We start from the raw sequence: 20,173 nt of genomic DNA, 5'->3' as shown, positions 1-20,173 counted from the left end.
AGGAGGCGGTCGGGGGCTCTCTAAGTTTAGAGGAGCTTTGTTCTTGTTTCAGCGCTTCCTGCCTGTCGTGCATGCCGGATGGACGATCTAGGATGACACGACGAGAGGAGCCGGGACTAGTTTCACGCCTCACTGGGTGCACACACACCATGCTGATCCTGGAGAGCTTCCTACCATAACAAACCCCTCTCTACCCTCCTCGCTGGAGCTCATCTCTCCCCAACAAAGCCCGGGGGGGGGGGGGAGGAAGAGAAGAGGCGAGTGTGTGTGCAAAGCTGCCTCATTTCACGCCTGCCCCTGTTAATTTACGTACTAGGCAGCTTCCTTTTCTTTTTCAGCACCTCCTCCCCCCAATTTGCGGTGCCCGGCCTCCGTGTCTGTATCTATTAATTTTTTCCCTAAAATGTCAGTCGTTTTTAGCAATACGAATAATGCTATCAATATGAGACGTATGGATAATATTCTCCATGCTCGCTGAAAGGCCTTATGCAGCGTAGAGGTTGCAGTTTTAATTAAGCTTCCTGTCCCCAGCTCAGCGAGGTATAGAGTGTGTGTGATGCTGGTGACAAAGCAATTTCTTGCCGCTTGTGCTCCCTGTAAATAACCGAGGCTTCTGCTTTCTGAGTTTTTAAATGTTAGTGTTAAAATAAAAAAATCACTCCTCCTCCTCACGGCCTTTAAATACAAAGAACAGAGTGCAGTTAATTTCATCTGAAATTCAGCGGAATGTTATGTCTGAATATATTTCGAAGAGGGGTTATCTGGCTGCTTGGACCCAATAAAATACTGTGCTCCACTGTAAATATTTACATGGTATTAGTGACTTTTTTTTTAAAAAAAACATTTTCAGCAGGTCTGTTACTTACAATGTGTCATAAGTTATTAATGCTCATTGCCTGAAGGACCCTGCTAAAATCCCTGTCTCATGGCTTCGAACAAAGTAGACAATTGATATGTTGTCTAAAGTATGAAAAAAATGTGAGTGGGCTTTAAAAAACTGGAGATCTTTCTCTATAAAAAAAGTATAAATATTACTTTGTAACTGTCAAACGGCAACCTAAAGTGAACTGTGCTTTTTTCTCCTCTCCTCTCTTTTCTTCTTCCCAAAAGTTCACCACAATGTCCAGTGACAGGCAAAGGTCAGATGATGAAAGTCCAAGTACCAGCAGTGGTAGTTCAGATGCAGATCAGAGGGACCCACCAGCACCAGAACCTGAAGAGCAAGAAGAAAGAAAACCTTCTGCAACCCAACAGAAGAAAAATACCAAACTATCCAGCAAAACTACTGCTAAGCTATCCACTAGTGCTAAAAGGTAATGACTATAAGAAGTGATTGTAAAACATTCTATCACTGTATTTTTTGAGCTATAATATTTGCATGGCATTTTTAAGACAGACGGATTCTTGCAAAGCTGTATTAGGGAGTCATTTACTGAATTACAAACTTTTTTGAGTTAGGTGGCTGTCAATCAATAGCTTCAATAATGCCAGGTTAGTAAGCTAACCATTAAATAAACTTGTCACATGTCTTTGGAAGAGACACTTTATAACTTCATAACTTTAAAAATTAAAATATTGGCTTCTAAAAGCTTTTATTCGCTAACATGAATTTTATCCTTGCAAGTTGTATGAGAACTATAAACATCTTTTTCACCTGAGTTCAAAGGCTTAACCTTTCTTCCTTTATTTGTGTAGAGTACCATCCTTCTGATGTATTTCAATAGATTGTGTGTACTGTTGACAATCAGTGCTCTTGAATATAAAAATATTTATAGAAACTTCACTGGCACAAAAATAGATGGTTTGGGATTGTACCTGTAACTTCCTTTTCATGCCAACATACAATATATCCTTTATACACAGTAACCTAATATAATGTAAAAGCAGCAAAGAATCCTGTGGCACCTTATAGACTAATAGACGTTTGGAGCATGAGCTTTCGTGGGTGAATACCCACTTCATCAGATGCATGTATTCACCCACAAACGCTCATGCTCCAAAACGTCTGTTAGTCTATAAGGTGCCACAGGATTCTTTGCTGCTTTTACAGATCCAGACTAACACGGCTACCCCTCTGATACTAATATAATGCGTTATTCTGTAGTTCTTCCTTTGGAAAAACTACCAACTTTAGTAGGACATTTGCTTTAATAGGGCCTGCAGAATCGGACTCCGGAGATTAATATAAAGCCTCTACTTTTAAGTGTCAAACTTCACAAACCTCTTGTAGTCTATTTGATAAATATCTGTATTTACATATAAAATTTCTGTCAGACTGGCTTTCAGTAACTGCACACTGATCATTTTCTTTAACTTCAGCCATGTGAAACAGGCAGACTTTAAATCCTTTGATCTGTTGTGGTCTTTTGAGATAAGACAATTTATTAATCCTTTCCCTTAAATTCACTTTTCCTTAGGAATACATGTTACATTATGTCCAATAGCAAATAGATCTGAAGCGTAACAGTGGAAAAATGATTTTTTAATTTTCGAGTCAGTTTTCTACTGAACAACTTGGTGCTTTGCTTATTCAGAATGGACACTATAGCTCAACCTTTCATAAAGACCTCAGGAGTTTTATATTCCACTTCAGTAAATACTCCTTGAAATGTTAAAGTGTTAGCCATAAGTAGAATACTACCTGTATTTTCAACTGATTTTTGTACTTGTAAAGAAATAAAGGTCTAAAATAGTAACAGCTAAGGTAGATACTTTAAATCAGGCCTGGTCTACACTTGAAATGGAGGTCAACCTAGCTACATTGCTCAGGGGCCAGGCTGTGAAAAATTTCGTACCATGTGACATAATTAGGTCGACCTAACCCCCATTGTAGATGCAGGTAGGTAAGTGGGAGAAATCCATTGACCTAGCTCTCTCCTCTTGAGGGGGTGGATTTATTATAAGTGACAGAAACCCCCCTTTTGTCGCTATAGTATGTGTGTACATTACTATGGGAATGTTGCTTGAGACACTACAGCTATACCATTTGTGATGTGGACATACCCTCAGTAAAGAAGCTAAAGTATTTGATTGTTTTTATAACTTGTAGTATAATATGTTAAGATAATGCTTTTGCCAGCCCTTTTGGAAAGCTTGAGATATATTGTACAGAAAATTTCATCACTGATTTTTGCTGTGCAACTTTACTTTCCTTAATCATGATGGGGTCTGATTCCACATATCTTGAGTAGTTCTAAGTCATCTAATTGAACTTAATGGGACTATTCCTGAAAGGTCTTTCAGGATCAGGTTCTGTTGATCTCCTTTGAATTCGAAACATTAGCATACTGACAGCTGTTCAGTCTTATTTTATGGGCCTTCTGTTCTAAAAAGTAAGTATCTCTTGGTGTACAGACAATTAGCAGCAAGAAACAAAATTTCTTTAGTCTTAGAAGTAATTTAATACACACCTTTTAAACCAGGCCTATTTTTCTGGATAACTTGTTTAATTGGCAAAAAGTTTAGAAATTATTCTGGATATTAACAACACTTCTATAACTACTCTCAAAGGAGACAATGAAACTATCATGGATTATTTCTGATTAAGATAATGATTTATTTTACTAATATTATATAAAAATAGCAAAAATACTGTATTGTCTTGGGGGAGGAGATGTACCAAAAGGTGTGTACAGAAGCAAAGTTGATTCTCCAAGAATTATTCCAGTAATAAAAACAGCTTGGGAAATTTATAGATTTACTATTTAAATACTCTATGAAGTAGCATGTAAAATATTGTAAAAAACATGTATTTGTTCACAATATAGCTTGTTAATTCAGTCTCAGTTACAGCTCTGTTACACTGGTTTAAAGTCATTGTCAAATATGCTTCTATAGCTCCCCCCCTCATTTGCATATAAGCTTGAAAAGAAAATCTCTCAGGTAAAAAGCATTTAGATATGGGTAATAGTTACTTTTATGAGTACTTGTGGGATATTTCTACCTATCTCAGGTGTAAATGTTCTGTTTCTTTACTGTATGAAGTAAGAAAAAAGCTGCAAAGTTTCTCTGTTATGGGATTTGGGTTATGCCTCTGAGAACAAAGAGGAAGCAGCCATGTTAGCATTACTGAAGGCACAGCCAGTCTTGCATTTAACTGCATGGTGGTAGAGGGCAGTGTAATTCCTGATTTATTCCATAGACTATCTCAAATGCTTTGTGTCTGTTCTCATTTCACCCACAGAATTCAGAAGGAGCTAGCTGAAATAACCCTTGATCCTCCTCCTAACTGCAGGTATGTAACAACTTTTTAAATTGTGGACAGTGATAGGAAATTCAAATGGGTAGAGAGGATTGCTCAGCAGAACAGACAAGCAGTTCTTTAATGTTTGTAAGTGGACAACTATAATACAAACATTGTGTAAGGTAAATTGAACAATTGTCTGGGAACATTTGATAACGTATCACAAAGTCTGGATTTTCAAGTGTAGTAGTTGTCTCATTGAGATTGATATGAATGGTAGAGTTTGTTCAGTAGATTTTTCTGTAGAGGTTCATTGTGTATTTTAAAGTCAGTGTTATATAAACTTCCAAATGTACTGAAGCTTTGAAGTTACTGCTTGTATGCAATTTTAACTTACCTTTTGTGTGCTGAGATATATGAAAGTGATGTTACGATGCTCTAAAATTTAGATAAAATAAGTGTATGAGATTTATTTTTTACAGTTTTAGCTTATTACAGTGGTTTAGAGTAAAGCTGAAGTATTACATTTAAAGTTTCTGTTTGTTGGCCAGAGACTGTATTGTCTTGATATATGGTGTTTTAAGGAAATTCCCCAGTGGAGTGGGAGACTGTTGGTAGTTTTAGAAAATGAAATTAGAGTGTATGAGAGATTAGTGATTTATGCAGTCTTAAAGAAAATTAAGACTAGTGTGGTGCACAATTCATAAGAAACTTAAATGGTAACAATTGACTAAACTAACTTTTTATCTTTAAAACTTGCTGAAAAATTATCAGCTGTGATGCCATATTTATTTTAAGAAAAGATTTCATGTTGACTGTAAGCATCTAATGTTGAAATCTATAATAAATCTTAAGTTTAAATAAGATACCTAATTTAATGTTACCTTTCTATTATACATATTTCAGCAGGCTGCCTGTGCATAAAGTGTATTTAGTTTAGCAGATACTGTACAATGCCAGCATTGCTCATATGTGAGAATACTGAAAACGTTCTGGAGTTTTATTTTGCTTTTTTGATATATTGAGTAGTTGGAAGACTTTGGTAAAATGAGTTCTTACAATTCAGTAAAGATGTATTTTTTTCATATTTTTATCTGGATGACTGGGATTTATCACAGCTTTGTTCTTTTATTTGACTCTCACTGTCAGGGTGTCTTATCCGGAGAGATCCATGCCATGAATGCCCTGTAATAGCCTTATGTATGTGTGTGTATGGTCACTGTCTTCCCTGATCAAAGCGGTACGGCTCTCCAGTTCTACATCCCCTTCATGTTAGTGCTATCAGAGACCAAAAGGTGGCATGGTATGGGAGAAAGGGTATTACAAGGAAATAAGCCAGAGGTACTTCACCTTTTAATTTCAAAGCATGTGTTGCTCATTACCCATTTTGGGCACATTAAGTGACAACTGACTTTCAGAAGGTGATAATTACCCTCTGCTGTAACATCTGATATGAGCATATTTAGCCTCTGGGAAAATTTGCTCCTCTGGTATCAGTTTAAGTATAGCTACATAGATAAAGTCTTCAGGGTAGATATGACCAACCAAAGTATGGAAACCATTGTTAAGAACTAGGGAAAAAATAAAAACATTTAAAATTATTTGAATTTCTCTGAGAGTACGCAGAAAAAATATTTTTGGCCAGTGAAGAAATCTGTAATTCTGTTCATGTGTCTCATATGTATTATATTTAAAGAGAAAGTGAACCATTTCCCTCAGTGCAACTGTTTGGCAAGTCTCTTCCACTTTGTGTAAGATAAGCAATACATGCGAAAAAGACCTTGGCATCCCTCTGGAGACAAGTCAGATTTTTGAGATGAACAATTTGGGGAAAGCATTCCATTGACTCCAGGAGTACCATTGATTGGAACTTAAAACAGTTTTCTCTTCTTTTTTTACAAAAAGCTTTTCTATTAGGAAATGAATGCAGCATTTTGTTGCATGTAGAACAGTGAAGCGGAAGACATCATATATCTTCTTATAGCACAGATTTGGCAGCACAAACTGTCACAGCAGGTGCATGATATACCTTAATTGCTCTGCGTGCAATAAGCAATAAAATGCTCCATCACTCCATGCATATTTGAGGGAAATGTAACTTCTTGGAGATAGGGAAAAACAACATCAGTTAGTTTTAGGCCTGTAATATAGGTTGTATGTGTGTTTAAAAAGTTAGAGAGCTTTGCTATTCATTAAAAATGTCCAGAAGATGTTTCTTAATGTTAATGAAGAGTGTTTTTTTCAATTTGACTATAAATGTGCCTGTCTTATTTGCAACCATAATATTGCAGGATCATGGCAGCAAGTAATACAAAATTGAATGGTAATAAAAATGACTCACTGTACAAGCTCAAATGGTAAAAATAAATTAGATTCTTAAAATTCCTTAGTTCTGATAAAGTGATAGTACTACGTGAAAGAAAAAGTGTTAGTGTTTAGCAGGATGCAGTACAAGGGTTGAATGCTGTTTATCCATTGTGTAATGTATTGTGTGTAATGTGTTAATTTTAGTAAAAACTGTTGGGGATAATCATGAAATAACGTTTAGTTGGTGCTCAGTAACTGAGCATGGTACTGTACAAACTGCTTTCTATGCCATTTAAAACATGTAACTCGTGTTAAGTGTAATTGTATTAGCTGATGAATATTCAATGTTCAGCAGACACTTAAGGGTCTCAGTAAGTAAATCTGGTCTGCATTTGCCTGGCCTAAATTTTTCCATTTGTTACAGCTCTGTCAGCAGTACAGGGTTACAGACAGGATGATGGCTTTAGGTATTAGCACAGGCCTGCACAACTTGTAAAGCGGCGAAGGCCATATTACTTCAAAGAAAACAGCTGAGGGCCGAACCCCCCCAGTCCCGCCGACACCCTCCCGCCCCCAGCGCTGCCAAGCCCCCCTGAAATACAACACCCCCCCTCCCCCAGCACCACCCACCCCGCGGAAACAAATCCTTCTTCCCCAGCACTGCCTCCACCAAAACAGCGGTATTGAACCTTGATAATATGTTATAGCGGGCCCCTAAGGTAGTATAATTAAGGTAAAAGAAAAATGTCTTTTTGTTGGAAGTAGAATAAGATCTTCCCCCAACTTTGTAATCATCCTGTTGAATGAACGAGGTGTGAATGAGGAAGGCGTGGAAGGCAGCACCTACAGACAGCTGCAACACTTGGAGAGGGGATGGGAGCCAGACCAGATCAGTAGAAAAGGTCAGCCACTGACTCCTCGCTCATCTCCTCAGCCCTCCCGACCCTCCCGGCTCACCTACTCACCCCCCACCACTGCCTGGCCGCCTCCTCAGCCCTCTCTCCCCTGCCACCGGCTCACTTGTTCCCCCACCCGCTCACCTCCTCAGCCCCCCACCCTCACGGTGCGCCTCCTCACCCTCCACCACTGCCCGCCTCTTCAGTCCCCCTCCCTCACTCGCCACTTGCCTACTCACCCCCCGCAGGCCGCACAGTGATCCCACCTACTCACCCGCCGTGGGCTGCACAGTGAGCTCATGCAGGCTGTATGCAGCCCCCGGGCTGTATGTTGAGCAGACCTGTATTAGCACATAAGCCACTGACGTACATACGTCTGTCTGATTTAACACACACCAGAATACACTTTTGTTCCATTTGTAGCATTGGGTAAAAAAAGTTACTTAAGTACAAAATAGGAAATGCACTAAAATTACAAATTAAAAAAAAAGCTTAAGAAAACTAGCCCTTTGTAGCTTGACTCGTGTCTAACTAGTGCACAGACCTAAATTCAGGAACAAGAAAAGTGTGGCTTTCCCCTGGCTGGTTAAGCCTTCCCACAGCCACATCTACTGCATCTGTTTTGTAAACATGCTAAAGTCCTACATGAGATCCACATTGCTTGAGTGCTCAGGGTTGCCCTTTGGTTTCTATTGAAGGTACTTGGTAAAGGCTGTACCCTGCTAAATCATGTCACACTCTGAACTTCTGACTTCAGTGGGATTTCCCCAAGTGCAATGGTGGCAGGATAGGGCTCCAGAAATCTACGTTAAAATAAAGATTCAGATTTAAGCAACAAATGCAAGGAAATTAAGTGCCACTTTATCCTTAAGACCGCTCGTGTGTCTAAAGACAGGAGTCTTAGATGAGTGATTCCAAGATATACTGTAGTACTAGGACACAGAGAGAGATTGAAGACAGAGAACCTTAATGCCAAATTTTTCTTGCTTTTGTTGGCTTAACTCAGTACCTTACTGTTTGATGCAGTGTGTTGTTGTGATAAGCTTCTGTCTCAAATCTGGACCTTAGCGTCCAAAAATCTGGGTGCTTACATAAAACTCTCCCCAAGCTTATACCCAGCTTGGCTCTGAACTCGCTGCCAACCAACCAGGATTTTAGGGCTCCTGGTCACCCCGAGTCACCCCAACCTTTCCCTGGGGGACCCCCAAGACCCAGAACCCCTGGGTCTCCCTATCTCAAATGGGAAAACAAGCTCCTCCCCCTTGTCTCCTCGTTATCTGCTCCCCAGCTTCCCTCCCTGGGTGAGCCTGGGCGATGCAGTACTTAACTCCTTGAAGGCAAAACAAAGAGGGAAATCACCCTCCCCCTGAGGCGATGCATTCAAACCTAGTAAAGCTAACATAAAGAGATTTTCCACCCCCCCTTTCCTGTAGCCTAACCAGAGAAAAACCAAAAACCTCAACCAGGTTTTAAAAAGAAACTTTATATAAAAAGAAAGAAAATACAGAAAAATATAACCCACTGCATTAAGATGTCAATTACAGGCTCTTGCTTATAAGAATTAGGAATACACAGTCTGATTCAAAAAATAGCCAATTTAAACCAGTCCAGCAATTACACCCATGTAAATACAAACCAAAGCACATAACAGCCTATTGCTTGGTTTCCTTTGTACTCACACTTGATAGTAGAATATTAGAAAGAAGATTGGAGTTAGCAGAAAAGCTGTTTCAATCCATAGCCGGGAGAAACAAAAGACCCCGAGTTCCTTTCCCTCCCAGACTTTAAAAAAAATCCAGTTCTCTGATTGGTCCTCTGGTCAGGTGCTTGATTCCCCCCTGTCCACCCCTTACAGGTAAAAGAAAATTAACCCTTACCTATCTACTTATGACAGTTGTATTTAATGTCTTTTGTGTATTTCACACTATAAAGCAAGGCTAAAAAAGGCCCTTCTTACCCCATTGCATCTAGGCAGCTCTGTTTCAAACCATGGCCAAATGCTCAAACATGCTTCAAGGTATGGAAGTGTGCCAAATCTCACCTTTATACATTTTCAGAATAGTATTAACAAGGCTCTTTTTCACATAATGCATTGTAAATCCAGGTTGCTGAGATTTTCTTATAGGTTTGATGCATGTCTAGAATAACTTTTTAGTGCATAGCACAAAGCTATTCTAGAATGGAAGTCCCCATTCCTTAGTTAAGGCTGCACCTGAGCCTGCAGTTCTGAAATGTGCAGCTCAGAAGCTGCAGCTGAAAGGGAATGGGGGAAGGCTGGCTTTGTGTCACTGTTGTACTTTCTGGATTCTTGTTGTTCGTTGGCACAACTTAGAGCAGTTCCTGGGATGCTGTAAATTTCAGCAACTTTCCACAATTGCTGATGAGCTGCTCTGCTGGAGTGCACATTTTCCTGTTTCTTTTCTTCTCCTGCTTTCCATTCCAAAATTAATCAGGGCTTGTCTATGGAAGAAAGTTGCAGCAGTTTAACCTAACATCTGAATGTAAACAGCTTTAGTTGGGTGCAAGTGTAACCCATGCCTGCTTGGTGTGGCGCTCTGCCCTCCTTTAGCGGCACCTAGACCAGCTAGAGATTGAGTCTGCTACAGCATTAGCTAGCGGTAAAATCTCATGCACTAAGCTTCAGAGGTCCCAGGTTCGATCCCGCCTGCTAGCGACTGCGGTCTATTGGCATTACGCAAGGCCTATGTTGACACTTTTATTTCAGTTTAACAGTGGAGGAGGAGGGGGTTGTTTTAGCTTCAGTTGACTGGGAACAGAAAACAAGACTGTCCACCAGGGGGCTTGCCTGGCCTAGTGTAACTGATGGGGTTTAAAAACATCTTGAATTTAAACAGGTGCAACTTAAACAGGTAGACCAAGCCGTAGTCTCAGAACTCTGCACTGCTTTTCTAGCATAGTCCTTACACCCAGTGCTTACAAATTTTGTCAGACACCTGATAGCTAGAGGCCTAAACGTAGTAGGCAAAGACTGCAAATGGAAGTGTCCAAGGACAATGCCCGAATCAGACAGTCAAACTCCTTCCTCCCAGTTGTTGGAAAAGTCTCACCAAGATGCTATCCTTGTAATCTGCTGAAGGCTCCATCTTTTGTATCGGCCTCTGGCTTTGAGACAACAGATTAAATCTGAAACCTCATCTCTCAGGCTGCTGAAAAGGAGTAGGAACATTTTCCTTCTGTATCTGTTCTCACAGTGCTGCTGCTTTTGCCGGGAGGTGATGGGAGCTCTGCTCTTGTACCTTTCCCTAAATGTGTTGGCTGAGGAAGATGGATAGTGGGTCTGCTATCCTGTGCAACCTCAATTTTCCACCTCAATTAATATCTCTGGTATTCATGTTATAGCTTCCCAAACAGTAGCAGAATAAAATTTCTCTGTTTCACTGATGTCCACATTTTTTGAGTGCCAACAGTTTTCACTCAGCAGCTTAGGAAAGCTCTAAGTAGCAGCAGCAACACTGGAGCTGTCTTTCTGCAAGCTTGGGAAGACAGCATAGCAATGGTTAACACACTTCAGATTTGGAGAATTTTCTTTGCAACAGTAGGTCTAGAAATTTAAATAAAAGGTTTCAATTTGTAAAAGCTGTTGGACGTACCAGGGAAAATTCCTACTCTTCATAGATACAAACAGATTTTTCCAATAATAGGTTCTTGATACAAGAATGGTGATAGACTGCAACAAAAGCTGTCCTTAGCCCTGCTGAAACTTGCAACAAAATTGATCATTTGTGAGCCGTTCATTTTAAATTATCGGTGTACAGAATTGCTTTGAGGTTTTCCCAAGCTTTGTTTTTAAATAAAGCTTTTCCTTAGTTACCTTCGTTTTATGATTACTTCATTACTCATACGTCCCTTGAAATAAGCTCTTCCATGCAGATTTTCAGTTATGTTGCTTGTACAATTAGCTTTAAATTAGTGTATAAACTTCATATTTTAAAACGTGAAGGATTTTTGCGAAGGAAATTTACATATAGTCTCTACCTTCATCTAGTTGATTTAAGTGATATGTAATTTGTACCTGTGAACGTTGGTGTGTCTACATTAAAATAACGGCAGCCTGCTCGGTTTACAGTTTATCATGTGTCCATAAACAAGGGAGTTGCATGCCAAAGACTGCCTTTGGCCCATACTATACAATTGGTAACAAGAGACTTGGGTTTTGTTATATTACCTTGTGTAATGGTAGTACTGTAGCATGCATTGCAGTACAGTGCAGCAGGACTCTGGTTTTTCCAAGTATTTCAGCTTTCCGCTAGTAGGTACTTTCAATATTTCAGTACCACTGCTTAGTTCTCAGGCACCCTTTGTTTCTGTGTTAGGGCTTTAAAACTTGCCAGTGTACTACTAAGGAATCCATTTGGTAAGCCAGTGAGTGCATCCCATCCTGAATTGTGTGATCAGAAGGGAGCAGAATGCTGGCCCCAGGATAATTGTGTTCTGCCCTTATCAGAGGGCTCAGCTCTGGGAGAGAGTGAAATCTACTAGGAATTCTCGTGGAGCTTTACAGAGGAATGCTTCTTGTGTGCCATTGTGGCTCTATGCCACTCAGTTCAATGGGACCTTACTGGTATTACAGGTTATACAAATGTTGTCAAAGTACAGAAGGTATCTGTGAAAAGTAAGATCCGCCCACAGTAGGGCAATCACTGTTTGGGTTTGATCCCCTCAGTGCATTTTTCAGTAAAATCTATTCCTGACCTGTTAGCACAATGCTACCACCACCATGATGGTTGACAGCTGTAGTGGCCCCTTAGAGCTGTTGGTAGTCTCCTAGGACTGGGGTGTGTGGGCAGAGGTGGCTACAAGCCACCTTTCTGCTCAACCTCAGGTCAGGATTTGGCCCTATATAATTTTCACTAATATCTTCTGTACCAGCCTTTAATACCAGTAGTGATGGTGCCTTAACTAAAACAAGTAGGGTTCTTAAAGCTAAAAATGTTCCTGATATTTATCTTAAAACTTCACCTGCTTGTCCTACCATCTTCACAGGCTATGAATAAATCCTTTCCTTCATTTGTGTTATCTTAAAGCTGTTTATCAACTGTGATCTGATCCCCCAAGTCATCTTGTTTCTCAATAAATCTAGTTCCCTCCATCTCTCCTCCTATGTTTTATCCTCCAGTATCATTTTTGTTTTTCTACTTTGTCTTTTCTTTAGATTACCTACATATCATGGTGAGAGCAGAGCACGTATTCTAGGTACAAGCACATCAAGACTCTATAAAGCAGCACCAGTACTTCCCTAGGTACATGAGCGTATGAATATAGAAGAAAGTCATATCATAGAATAGCACTGGCTTTTGATGGGAATTTCACACTACAAGCTACTTTAGTTATTACAAATTATCCTTCGTCATCCTTCTCAGACGTGCTGCTTTCTAGATACAGTAACTGTCCTTTAATTTTGCATTTATATTGTTTATTTCCTCTGATTGGCAAAAGCTTTCACATTTGTGTTACATTGTTTGATACCACTTGGTACTGAAAATCTGAACTGTAACATTAAACAGCTCCCAGTACAGAGAGGAGTTGAGTAGGCCATGTAAGAATGTGTAATGGGAAGATCCACCAAAATGCCTTTGTTGGGGTTAGGGATCCTCTGTGGTGGGGGAACAAAAGCAAAGAAATAGCAGACAAAAATGAATGCAATATCAGTTATACAATGCCTTTCCTCCAAAAGGAAGACTTCCTTACCACTGTAAAAAAAAAAAAAAAGACATCCTCTGTATACTGTACTATGCCAGTTGGGCACCAGAAAAACAAAGATATGAGGCAAAGCTTTCAATGTGGTCTGTGAATATATATTATATTTGCATGTTATTTTGAACAGTATATTTCTGGATACATTCTTACCAATAACATTTTGCTCGTGTAAATGTGACCGTTTAAGGAAAGGGGTCACATTTCACAAAACACACACAGTTCTGATTCAAGCAAAGTTTAAATACTTGTAGCATTGGTACAGCTCTAATGATAGACTGTCAGTTCTATCTGAGATACTTTCTTCATCATTAATCTCTTCAGAAGGTAAATCAATGGGTTGCAACCATTTAAAGATATATTTATCTAATGATAACCTTAATTCAGCTCTAATAACTACTTCTCTCAAGGAATTTCTTGTGTTTAGTTTTTTTTTCGTATAACAAGGACTCAATTTTGTAGGATTAGACTAAACCAGTGAAGAGTGAGATAATTTAGTGCAGCAATCACAAATCAAATATGTTTGCCCATTTGTACCAACTGCCTGATTCTGTTACCTTTTCTCATGCAGAGCAGCTGTTACCTGACTTTGTGAATAGTCAGTGGGAGTACTTAAGCAGTAAGATATAAAACGCACTCAGGATCTGAGGAAGGAGTTATCTGTAGAAAAAGTGTGTTATTACTTAATCGATTTTTGATAAACTAGAGAATGGAAGATGGCTCCAAAATATAGCAGTAAGAACCACATACATCACGTTCTCAGCAATACAGTTTTTTGTTAAGGAATTATTCATTATCCTCTTGAATGTATGTATTAAGTATAAAAACTTCCTAGTCTTTTTCCACTTAAACTTTCTTCTGTGCAGAGGTTTGGTAACTACAACTGTTTTCCAAAATCTTTTTCTGAGTGGTTATTCTTTGTCCTGTACTTTCGTGTTTAGTTTAGCACCTTGCAAGGTATAGAACAAGATCCTGCAAAGAGTTTTGTACATGATTAACTTCACTCATATGAGTAGTCCCAGAGAAATAGTGAATTACGATAAACTGAAGAAATATAAAAGCCAGCAGGACTAGTTATGGAAGTAAAGCTTTATAGTTTATAGATTCCAAGACTGGAAGGGAGCATTATGATCTAATCTGACCTGTATAACACAGACCATAGAACTTCCCCAAAATAATTCCTACAGCAGATCTTTTAGAAGAACATCCATCCTTGATTTAAAAGTTGTCAGTGATGGAGAATCCACCATGCCCATTGGTAAATTGTTCCAATGGTTAATTACTTTTAGTTAAAAATTCACTCCTTATTTCCAGTCTGAATTTGCCTAGCTTCAACTTTCAGCCATTGGATCATTTTATATCGTTTTCTGCTTGATTACCCCTCATTAAGTATCTGTTCTTCACATAGGTACTTATTAACTGTAATCAAGTCACTCTCTCTCTTTGTTAAGCTAAATAGATACATATGTGTTTGCTGGATTGGGCCCTTATTATGTAAGCAGCATCCACACTTTCCCTTTTATATATGCTCTGAAATATAGCTATAATTTAGTCAAAGGCTTCAGAAAGCTGGTGCCAATCTTCATAGGTACACCTCTACCCCAATATAATGTGACCTGATATAATATGAATTCGGATAGAACGCGGTAAAACAGTGCTCGGGGGGGGAGGGGGGGAGTCCCAGATTAGATAGTTTTAACAGATATATTTTTAATCTTATTTTGTTTGATAAGATTTTTAAAATGTAAAGAAATGTGTTCTCAGCATTAAAAAATCATTTTTTCAAATACTCATTTAATAGTTTACATAAAGGTCCTTCAGACACTTTGATAATACTGATTAATCTTGTATATTTTACACCCAAGTTGTGTATTAATCAACATCAGCAGTCTTTCACACCTACTGTTTAACAAACAGTATATATGGTCAGGTTGGAGCACACTGAATACGTCTCCATCACATTGTTTTGCTTGTGAATCTCAGTTCAGAGAGTTGGAGTTGCCACTTCCTGTCACTTCAAGCTTTCTGTACGTGGGAACATTTAAAAAAATTAATCTGAATTAACTGAAGGTGTGAATTTGAAGTGCCTTAGTTAAACTTCATTGAACCCCTGTGTAGACAGTCCCATTCAGAATAAAAAGTGGCCTTAATTCCCTTTATTTTAAGGCCACTTCAGTTGTGAATGAAAGCCTCACACAGGTGTTTCATGTCGTTTAACTAAACTACTTTAAATTCACACTTTTAGTTAATTTGGATTAATTTGCTTGAGTATCCCCATGTAGACAAGCCCCCAGTTTATCTTCTGATTCAGGCCTGGGCTGGAACCACTCTTTGATTATATACTGTACTATGTCTTGTAGAGACCGACCAAACCTTCTTTAAGAATCTTTTCAATAGAGATAGTGAAGAATATTTTCACTGTGTTTAGGATTTAAATTAGCATATCAAAGGAACAAAGTGTTACTCTCTGAACCTTCCTATAATAACAACATTTATTATCACATCTGTAGCATAATCATTCCCTAACAATACTAAGTCCTGTAATTTAAAAACACCTCAAAAATTATTCAAATACATTTCCAGTCCTTACATCACACAATGGAACAGCATGCAGCAAATCTCTTTTCACAGATTCCAAGGCCAGAAGAGACCACTGTGATCATCTAGTCTGACTTCCTGTATAATACAGGCCAAAGAACTTCCCCAGAATAATTCTTGCATTCCCCATTAAGAGCTTAAGATACCAAATAGGTTGTTTCTGGGGAATTTTGACCTCTGTTCCTTTTTGCCTCCCCCCTCCTTTTGGGCAGGGGGAGGGACTGGGTCCAGTCCTAGTCTTTGCACACAGAAAATTGATTGGATTAGCATCACACAGTAGATACGTCTCCACTGCATCACTAGATTGAGTGCCAGCAGCACTCGAGCTTCAAACTCAAACCTCCTGTTGGGCCAGCCACCTCAAGTTTACAGTGCCACTGAACTTCAGCTAAAGATTTGGGACAAGAGCTGAGTTAGGGGCAACACTCAAGGTGTATCTTGAGCTCACCCTGCAGTGAAGATGACAAGACCTGAGACATCAGTGAGACTCTGCATGAACACAAGGGCCACTCATCCTGATCAGATTGCAGGATGGGGGCTTTATTCAGGTTTCTGAGTGATTCCTTAGAAAGGAGAATGTAGCTCCAATTTCAGTGAGGAGAATCCAATGGAGAATCATCCCACAGGAGGGAAGCAGTAGAATTCAGAGAAGTTTTCCCACCAGGTGAAAATGTTAAGATAGATTTTAAAAAAACAATAATGAAAAAACAGCCACAATTTAATCTGCCACTGTGTGTAAAGAACAGTTTTTTCCATTCATTTTCTGCTTTCCTATGTGGTGACTTATAGCACGTGTTTGATATTTTCCTCTCTATAATCTACAATAATCAATGGAAAAATGTTTACTTTTGTTTGCATTTTAAAGAGAATTTGGATTTTAAATGCTTTGCAAAAAATGAATCTGAACAAGTATATTATAATTAGTAGTAATATGAAAGGAGATATATATACATTTCTGTCTGCTGACATTTCTCATTGGGAAGCAGCTATTAGCATAGCTTCTATTTAAGCAAAGGGTGATCAGCTAGTGTTTTTCACTTCATCTCCATGCAGACTTTCGTACAGGTTGCAGTACACAAGAGGAGGCTAAGATATGTATACCAAATTACACAATCCAACAAACCCTCAGTACACAAAACCCACTTTGATTTCTGTGGTTGGACCTCTGTGCACAGAGGGCTTGCTTGACTGATTTCCAGCTTTATTTTCTGTCTAAAGGAAAAGTGAAGATGAGGTCTTTGTTAGTAGAATAGAATCCATCTACAGTGAAAAATGTAACCAATGCTATAGTCCCATGAAATGGAACTTAGGTGAATTCAACCTGCTCTATGCCAAATACGGTTTCTGAGTGGGCACACAATTTCTCACATGAAAGGAAAAATACTGTATTATCTAAGACTATGCAGGCAATAGCTCTTGGGCAGTAAATGTTACAGGGAAAGCTTAACACTGAAGTACAAACATAGTACATGACTACAAACAATTCTCTTTGCCAGAAAAGTAGTTTTCTTCCAGCTGTGTACTTAGAAATATATGGTAGTTATTGTAGTAGCCAGTGTCACCCTCCTCTCCTCTCTCCAAGTCTTTAATGTGGCATTTATAGTATTGAGGGTATAAAATAGAAACATAACTGATTTTTTTTAAAGTGAATTTCAGCTGCAGAAAGCGCTAGCTAATAGTCTGTCTGATTTGGTTAATATTTAAATCCAGAATCCAAATTCACTGCTGGCATAAGAGTTCCTGAGTGGAGTTGCATCCAACAACACCAGCTGTTGGTTTGGCCCCAAGAGTGGTAATTGAATTTTGCATCTAAGAGGCAGATTGCTGAAAGGGAGCAAAGCAGAAAAATAGCACTGATTCATTTACACACATGAGAAATACAAAAGCAGAAATGTCATATAAAGTATTACTGCTAACACAAAATACATCAAAATTTAAATCAAGCAAGTAGTCTCAGGAAGAAGTAAATTTTAGAACAAAACTCTTTAAGGAAGTTGTTCTCTTTAAAATGTTTTCAATGTCTGTTTATGCTTCATTGTTTGTAATTTTTCCAGATTAGCATAATTATCAGTTCTAGTCATTTTTGCCATTTGACAAACACGGTGGCTTCTTAGCAATAGAAAAGAAAATGTAATGGAATTAAGGTCTTACCCGCTCTAGAAAGGAAGGTGTAGTTGCTAGTTGTAAATGGCCACTTTAGGCCTGCAACTGGCTGGTTCTGCCAAATATAAAGGACCAGCCTCCCACAAAGCATGCTGGGAAAAAATCCCTATAAGACCACAAACCTGCTGTGGTAGGAGTCAAGTAATTAAAAAAAAAGGGTATTCAGGTGTGTGTTAGTTCTTGTACTGCAAACATATTTTTCTTAGAAGGCAATATAGTGTGGCAAAAGACTCTTTATATTAATGATGTATCACAATATCTCTTAGTTAAGTTGGGCTATCAGTGAATTATTGTTCCTAAGTTTGCAAAAGAATACAAATTGAGTTTTTTTTAATAGGTCATTTGGTCCCCAGTAGATTCTAACTGTTGTAAAGTAGATTAAATCTGGGACCTAAACTTTGTGGGCGTGGCTCTTTTCATGTTGCACCTTCTGTGTCTGGGAACATGTAAAACTAGACCTTGATCCTGTAAGCCTATATATATGGGTGGATACCTGCACAAAGTGTGAACCTCCTGGAGGATGTAAAGATTAAACCATGTGTATGAGTTTGCAGGATTGAGGCCGTACTTACTTTTGTCTACCAAATATAAGACTGTTCCCAATATTAAGAGTCCTTTAAATGTATTAAAGCATATAAACCACTAGAATTTACTTTTCTGACTCTTTTTAACATACAAAATACATCTATCTTGCCCTTTCTTTTTAATAGCGGTTTCAATTAAAACATTTTAGTCTTCTCCTTCTGCTGCATTTGTGTTGCAATAAAGAAGCTCCATGCAGGGGCTTCACAGAGGAATCAGCATTTCTGTCAGTTCTTTAATCTTTGGGGAATGTTATGTAGATCCCATATAAACTTCTTTTTTTTTTTTAGAAGCCTAATCTTTTCAAAATCCCCTACTAACCATTTCCTTTATGCTATTGTGAGTCTTTTCCTGTGGATAAAAGTGGCAGTGGTATACTGCAAAGGTCTGGGTACAGGCCCTCATGAGAAGTACATTTGTATATTTAATTTCACTCTCTGGATTTGAGGAGCCCCCCTGTGATGTCTGTGGGTCCCTGGTACTCTGCAATAAGTTGGACCTGAATTCTGCAGCTATGTCCCTGCATGTTATGGTGTAATTCTGACAGACCCTGGTCGTCAGCAGGCTGGATTGAACCTGGGAGCTCTGGATCTTAGTGCATGAGCCTCTACCACATCAGCCAAAAGCCAACTGGCTATTAGCTAAGGCTGTAGAGCAGACTCATTTTATCTCTCTCTCTCTCTCTCTAAGGGTACGTGTATACTACCCGCCTGATCGGCGGGTAGTGTTCGATGTATCAGGGATCGATTTATTGCGTCTCATGTGGACGCGATAAATCGATCCCCGAATCAACGCCTGTACTCCACCTCGGCAGGAAGAGTAAGCGGAGGTGACGGGGGAGCCATGGTGGTTGACTCGCCGCCGTGAGGACAGCTAGGTAAGTCGAACTAAGATACTTCAACTTCAGCTATGCGAATAGCGTAGCTGAAGTTGCATATCTTAGTTTGAACACCCCACTAGCCCAGGCCTAAGTGATGTCAGTGTCACTAAATGGGACAGAACATCATACCCAGATGGTATGTAGGTTACAATAGCACTGCAGGGAGGCTGATGGGAAGATCTGCTGAAGTTCCATTTAAATGTTTTTTAAATTTATTACTTCAATATGTAAATGATTAATGCAATCTGTACACTTTATGTGCCTTAGTATTAGATTTGATTTACTCTATGCCATACCCACATTCTGAAGGAGATTTTGTACTAACCAACTTTCATAACTACATAGAGAAGTTGTTTGGGGAAGCAGAAGCTCTTGGACAGTTTAGATTTTGGTACACGGGGAAGCAGTTGGGGACGGGAAGTGGGGGCGGGACAGGCATCTTACCTGGATGTTTCAGCTAAATGGTAAGCAAGTGAAATTGACATTTAAACTGCCACTTTGTGGTTTCCAATTTAACACATTGAAGTGAAGGTGTTAGCAATTCACATCTGAGATTTTTTTCAGACTTTCTGCAGACTCATGTAAACACCATTGCATCAGTTTGTACTTGGCTTGCGTTTCCTAGGCTGTCTTCACAAATATGTGGGCTAGAAGCCTACAAACACAAATTAAATCTTTCAATCTGGAACACAGTTCTGAGGCAGAATGTGGATGTTGTGCCAGATTCTTTGGCTGCTGAATTCTTGGGAAGGTGGCGATAGCCATCATTGAACACCTATGTGCAGAACTCACCATTGAAATACATTGAGGCTGGAGAATAAAAAAGGACGACAGGACACATCTCTATGC

The 20,173-nt window shown here is 39.1% G+C and overlaps 1 protein-coding gene across 2 annotated transcripts in view; it reads left to right on the top strand.

Annotated features, from left to right (window-relative positions):
* Positions 1-20,173, top strand: part of UBE2E3 (ubiquitin conjugating enzyme E2 E3) — an 82,916-nt gene that overhangs the window by 858 nt on the left and 61,885 nt on the right. For both annotated transcript variants that reach the window (XM_032783815.2, XM_032783814.2), the window contains exons 2-3: positions 1,111-1,313; positions 4,184-4,234. In XM_032783815.2, coding sequence (XP_032639706.1) covers positions 1,120-1,313; positions 4,184-4,234 — 245 coding nt within the window. In that variant the 5' untranslated portion in view covers positions 1,111-1,119. The remainder of the gene's footprint in view (positions 1-1,110; positions 1,314-4,183; positions 4,235-20,173) is intronic.

This window comes from Chelonoidis abingdonii, chromosome 10 (assembly GCF_003597395.2).
Source record: "Chelonoidis abingdonii isolate Lonesome George chromosome 10, CheloAbing_2.0, whole genome shotgun sequence".
NCBI lineage: Eukaryota > Metazoa > Chordata > Testudines > Testudinidae > Chelonoidis > Chelonoidis abingdonii.
The sequence above is the reverse complement of the archived record's forward strand: the minus strand, read 5'-3'. Positions and strand labels throughout refer to the sequence as shown.